Source organism: Myotis davidii, unplaced genomic scaffold (genome assembly GCF_000327345.1).
Source record: "Myotis davidii unplaced genomic scaffold, ASM32734v1 scaffold803, whole genome shotgun sequence".
NCBI classification, from domain to species: Eukaryota; Metazoa; Chordata; class Mammalia; order Chiroptera; family Vespertilionidae; genus Myotis; species Myotis davidii.
Window position 1 is genome coordinate 664,430 of NW_006295567.1, and position 6,431 is coordinate 670,860.

Sequence of the window (6,431 nt, forward strand, 5' to 3'; positions counted from 1 at the left end):
TCAAAGTGATGAACACCAAGAACGTACAAGCAAGATTACTTTATCCAGCAAAGCTATCATTCAGAAGTGAAGGTCAGATAAAGAGCTTCATAGATAAGGAAAAGCTAAAGGAGTTCATCACCACCAAACCAGTATTATATGAAATGGTGAAAGGTATCCTTTAAGAAGAGGAAGAAGAAGAAAAAGGTAAAGATACAAATTGATGAACAACAAATACACAAGTGAATCTGAAAATCAAGTGAATAATCTGAGGAACAGAATGAACTGGTGATTATAATAGAATCAGGGGCATAGAAAGGGAGTGGACTGACTATTCTTGGGGAGGAAGGGGTGAGGGGGATGCGGGAAGAAACTGGACAACAATCGTGCACCTATGGATGAGGACAGTGGGTGGGGAGGAGGGCGGAGGGTGGGGTGGAAACTGGGTGGAGGGGGGTTATGGGGGGAAAAAGAGGAACAACTGTAATAACCTGAACAATAAAGATTTAATTAATCAAAAAAGAAAGAAAGAAAAGAAAACTCTCTCCATGTTCCAGATCAAAGGAGGCTAAACAGACAGGACAACTAAATGCAAGGCGTGCCTCTAGCCCTGGACTTGTTCGTGGAGGCAAAAATATGCTCTAGAGAACATTACTGGGCCAACTAGTAAAGTCAGAAATAGATAGGTTAGATTAAAATACCATATTAATATAAAGGTATAACGCTGGCAATTATTATGTAGTCTCATGAAAGAATATCCCTAATCTTAGGAAATACACAGTGAAGTATTTAAGGGTAAAAGGCCATAATGCATGCAATTTACTCAAATAATTCAGGGAAAAATCACAAGTGTATTATGTGTGTGTGTAGACATATGTATGAAGAGAGAGAGAGAAAGAGGGGGGAGAGAGAGTCGGGGAGGGAGGGAGAGACAGAGAGAGAGAGAGAGAGAGAGAGAGAATGACAAAGTAAGTGGATGTAATGTTAATAACAGATGAATCTGGTAAAGGGTATATGGATGTTCTGTGTGCTACTTCATGTTTTCAACTCTTCTGAAAGTTTGCAACTACTCCCATATAAAAGGTAAAGAGCCCTAACCGGTTTGGCTCAGTGGATAGAGCATCGGCCTGCGGACTCAAGGGTCCCAGGTTCGGTTCCGGTCAAGGGCATGTAACTTGGTTGCGGGCACATCCCCAGTAGGGAGTGTGCAGGAGGCAGCTGATCGATGTTTCTCTCTCATCGATGTTTCTAACTCTCTATCCCTCTCCCTTCCTCTCTGTAAAAAAATCAATAAAATATATTTTAAAAAAAAAGTAAAGAGAAAAAACCACCCAAAACTTCGAAAAGACCATGCGCCAATTGGAGGGCGCCGTCCTCACCAACCTTATCTGTGACCCCAAACCTGGCCCTCTAGCCACATTATACCCCCCTCCTCGGAATTCCCAGCACACCCCTCCCCCGTCCCCAGCATAAAGACCTTGTTCTGTGAGTGCACATCCTGTCTCTCCAGGGAACCTGTGAGCTTCCTGGGGGCCCAGCTCGGATTTCCCACCCTCAATCGCGGGCCCCAGGTGTTGCTGATTCTGCTCAACTTCTGAGGCTCATGGCAGCCCTCACCTCCTCCAGGAGGCCTTCCCGGCACCCAGGTGGGTTTAGGCTTCTCTTTGGGCTCCCACTGCTTCCAGTCCCTCTGTGGTGACATTGCCAGTTCACTCCTGTCTCCCACTTGATGGGAAACCCCCTGAGGGCAGGTGCTGCCTCTCAGAAGCTGCTCAATCAATATTAGCTGAATGAACAAGCAGCAGCCTTTTCCCCTTCCCAAAGGCCTTTGGTTTTTGTAAGTGCTGTTCCCTCTGCCTGGAACACTTTTCCCTTCCCTTTCCCCCAGCTCCTACTTAGTCTGCAGACTCAGCGGAAATGTACCTTCTTTTCTGGCTTCTTCAAGTCTTAGTTAAGCACCCTATGACCCATGCTCCCTTGGCACCCTACTCTTCTCCATCCTGCAGCCATGTATTTATGTTATTACTGGTTTTCCATGCCAACCCATAAAGGCCCAAGGAGAGGCACTGTCGTGCTTCTTGGCACAGTGCCTGGCGTTTAGAGTTGCTCAATACCTATTTACTGGGTTGATGAATGGATGAACGGACAAGACCAAGTGAAGAGTGGCTGGACCATTCTTTTGGCCACCACCAGAGGGCAGTGCCCCACAACAAAATACCCACCTTTGCAGGCCGGCCAGACCTGAGGGCCTTCGTCCCCACTCCCACCTAATGACTCAAGCGAGGAGGGCAGACCCAGACCGCAGGGGCGAGACCACACTCAGCAGCCCTGGGAGCCCTGGCACATACCCAGCATGCCGATGCCCAGCATGAAGGCGTCCATTCCATAGGGCATGACCCGAGACCTCCCCCGGGCCGAGCCGGTCGGCGACATCACCTCTTTTGGCTGAGCTTTCTTACATTCTACCTGCAATGAGACGTGGCGGTCGGTCCTCCTACAGTCCGAGGGTCCCCACCCTCGGCTCCCAGGCGGCCTCTTTACGGTTCACGTCAGTTACCGTGCACAGAGCGCTCACTCTGTGCCGGGCACTGTGAAAACCGCTTGCAGGCAATAGTTCATGAATGCTTACTTACACCAACCCAATCATGAAGGTACTATTGTCACTCCCATTTTACAGATGAGGAAATTGAGGCTCAGAGAGCGAAAATCATTCGCCCGACAACTAGACTAGCAAGTAGTGGAGTGAGGATTTCAATCCCTGCTTTTTTATTTTTTGCCCCCCAATTCCCCCAACCCAGGCTTTTTAACCACCACAAGACACTGCCTTGCTATCCAGATTTTCAGGGTGTGGGGGGCTGATTCAACCCCGCTGACAGAGCCCCTCTGCCTGCCTCCAGAGCCTCTGAGCGCCCCGGGCTGGCTCAGCTAGGAGCCAAAGCCTCTCTCTGCACCCCCACCCCGCCCAACCCCCGCTCACCATTTTGTTGTTGATTTCATGGAAATGAATTTCACACACTTTCTCCACGATGTCTTCACTCTCAAAAGTGACAAATCCGAACCCTAGAAGGCAAACACAGGGTCAGAACCGGCTCATGGTCAAAACCGGGCCCCAAGTCACACCAACACCACCTCCTCTCTGGCAGGGGAGTGTCTGAGCGTTAACCAGAGGCCGTGTCCTCAGCCCAGGAGCCTCTCAGCACCTGTGGAGACAGGGTTCCTCGTTCCAAATCACAGACGTGAACACCAGGCTCAGGGAGGGGAAGTGCTTTGCTCAAGATCGCACAGCAAGGGAAAGCGGCAGAGCTGACGAAATTTCACTCCACGGCCCTTTCTCTTCCCCAGGTGCTTTCCAAAGAGGAAGGGAGGAACACACGCAGACCCTCATGTAAACTCACACACAAGTGTGCACACCCAACACATGTTTGTACAGCCACACTCACAGGTAGACACACACACGGACTCCCAAACACATAAAGACCCCTGTGTACACATACACAGTCGCCCTGATACGACAGACATACACATCCAGACACTGACACCTTCCCATGCAGATATCCACAGACAACGCACAGACCCCACTCCCACAACAGGGTAAAAGGCCCAAAGTCCTGAAGCAACTGGAGGCACAGCCCTGCCTCCTCCCCGTGTGCCCCAGGGACTGGAATGGGCGTCTCAGGAGGCAAGGCCTTTGGGAGAAAAACAACCGGGCTGTGCAAACACTGTGGCCTAGATGCTCCCAGGTTCAGGGGCAAGGGGACTGGGGGCTGGGCTCTGCCGGAGGGGGCGGGGGGTGAAGGGCTTTGAGTCAGCAAGTCAGCCTGACCCTGGGGCAGCCTGGCCTGCGCTCTGGTTACCAGGGACAAGGTAAGCCCCAGTATAGACACTGGCTGGGCAGACAGCAGGCCGAGTCGGGGGGAGGGCTCAGCTGGGGGAGAGTCTGCTCCTCTCGGGTGTCTGCAATTCTGCAAGTTTCTAGCACAGGAAACGGCGGGACAAAAGCCTTCTGTGAGGCCAGGCCCCAGAGAGGATGCAGATCCTCAGGGATAGGATGTCAGGAGGAGAGATGAAAGGGCAGCTGTGACCTGCAGCCCCTGGCTGACCACAGGCCCCCAGCCTGGCCTGGAAAGGGGGCGGGGCCACACTCACCTCGGTGCCGGTTGGTGGTTTTGTCAAACATCAGCATAGCATCATCCACCTGAAACAGAGCCGTTTTGTTGTTGGAGGATGCACCAGATACCAGGGGGCCCACCACAACCAGGAGCAGGGCCCCCCACACCTGTCCGTTCCCCTTTTTCCCCAGGCCAGGCTTTATCTTAAACCTGCTCCCCGAGCTGGGGACAACTTTCTACCCACAACCTCAACTGAATGCCACAGCAACCCCTTTCAACCACCAGATCCCCAATGGACCAGCCAGCAAATATTAAGCGCCAAGTATGTGCCTGGCACTTTGTCCCATAATCCTCTCCACATTCCCTGCACGGTGAGATCCTCATTTTGTACGTAAGGAAATGGGATCAGAGAGGTGAAGTCACTTGCCCAAGATCACACAGCAAGTCTTAGATCAAGTCTGAGAGGAAAAGGCACTGAGTGGGCACTAGAGGAGGAAATACAAGCTCAAGACCTGAGATGGGGAAGCAAAAGCCTCTTCCCTTTTTGCAAAAGGCCAGGAGGACAGCAGCCTCTACAGCCAGTCTCAACTCCCCTCTCCTGGTACAGAGTTTTTCCTCTAATTGAGGTTTCCTTTTGCTAGAGGCTGTAATTAAACCAAGTAGAGTTCAGTGCCTGGGCTGCTTGCCTCCCACTGACTGGGGGAGGGGAAGGGGCTGAGGAAAGGGGAGGGTCTACACTATCCTCCCTCCCTTGGACCCCAGGCTTTTCTCTTCTGGCTACTCCCTCAAGGCATCCCCTTGGATACTTGGTCAGCCAGAGGTCTTAGCTTCCCTCCTATAGTCCCACCTCCTTCCCTTCGCCTACAGCTGGTGCATCCTCCTGCCCCTTAATTCCTCAGCCAATGTCAGCTAACTCATGGGATTACGCTAAGGTCTGATTCTTCCTTGGTGGAAATCAAGGGTTGCCTCTGATAACCCTCCATTGCATTCCAGCCGCTGACACCCCCCTCCCACACACACACACACACACACACACACACACACACACACACGCGCGCGCGCGCGCGCGCACACACACAAACACACACACGCAAGGGAAACTTCCTGAAGCCGTGGGGCACAGCTCCTCCCCCAGGGGCACAGCTCCTCCCCCAGGGGCACAGCTCCTCCCCCAGGGCACAGCTTCTCCCCCACACTCCTTTGCTTTCTTTCCAGGCCTGCCATGCGCCTCAGTGAAGGAAAAGGCAATCCCTGAACAGGGGGGCCCTCCAGCTCCCACAGGCTCCGAGTGAACAGGGCCTCTGACTGCACCCCCCCCCCCCCCCGAGGGAGCCAGGACCCCACTGAGCCCGGAGGGAGCTGGGTCCTGGAGACTCAGAGAAGGAATTGACATCCTCCTGCCCTGGTGCCCTCCTGGGGAGGGTCACCCTCACGCTCATCCTTCAGGACCCTCTCTGAGTCCCCATCCCAAATCTGCTCAACTCTGCAAACGAGACAGCCACTGCGGGCTCAGCGCGTCTCCCCACCCCCTCCACCGGGGAAGAGAGGCCCAGCAAGGAGGGCTGCAGAAAAGCACAGGCTTCGAATTCAGCTCCGAGGTCCTGCACTGGCTGCTGGGTAATCCTGGGCAAGTGTCTCTGTGTCTCCATGACTCAGGTTACTCATCTGTGAAACGGGTGTAAGGGTGTCTTAGGGAGGAGTTAAAGGAGACAGTGCATGTAACACTCAACTCACAGTTCCCGGGATACAGTAAGTGCCCAATAAATAATGACTATTGTTATCACCTTCTCAGGGAGGGGTTTGCCCACAGTCCCAGGGGAGAGGGCACAGCTGGAGAGAGCAGCCCCACACCACGACCTTCGAAGGTCTCCCGCCAACCGTGCCTGTGTCGTCTATTACCATAACCAACGGACTGAGCATCTCGACTTGGGCTCAAAAATTATTTTTGGAATGAATGAATGGACGAAGAACCAGCCCTCTAATACTATCACTTTGAGCTCCTGCTTGATTCACAAACTGATTTCAGCCCAAATCCACAGCCCTTTTTGCGTTCCTCTACCCAATCTTCCAATCCCCATCCCTGACCCCCAGACCCTTCCACCTGAGTTCTGGCTGGACAGACCCTAGCGGGGCACTGGGGTCGAGGCCAGGGCAGGGAGCCAGGGAAGTGGCTGGGGGGCCAGAGGACCCCCACCAGTGTCCCCTCCTGGGGCCAGCTCAGGGGAGAGAGGCTCCCAGCGCGGTGTCCTTAATAGGCTTTGGTCTCCATGGGAACCCGAGGGCAGGGGGGCTGGGGCAGGGGGAGGGGAGGCGGCCGGGGCCTGCTGACCAGTGGGAGCCGCC

General features: G+C 53.5%; 1 protein-coding gene across 3 annotated transcripts in view; it reads right to left on the bottom strand.

Moving 5' to 3' along the window:
• Positions 1-6,431, bottom strand: part of MSI1 (musashi RNA binding protein 1) — an 18,414-nt gene that overhangs the window by 8,776 nt on the left and 3,207 nt on the right. For all 3 annotated transcript variants that reach the window (XM_015568169.1, XM_015568170.1, XM_015568168.1), the window contains exons 3-5: positions 4,126-4,174; positions 2,957-3,039; positions 2,328-2,445 (exon numbers count right to left, since the gene is read on the bottom strand). In XM_015568169.1, coding sequence (XP_015423655.1) covers positions 2,328-2,445; positions 2,957-3,039; positions 4,126-4,174 — 250 coding nt within the window. The remainder of the gene's footprint in view (positions 1-2,327; positions 2,446-2,956; positions 3,040-4,125; positions 4,175-6,431) is intronic.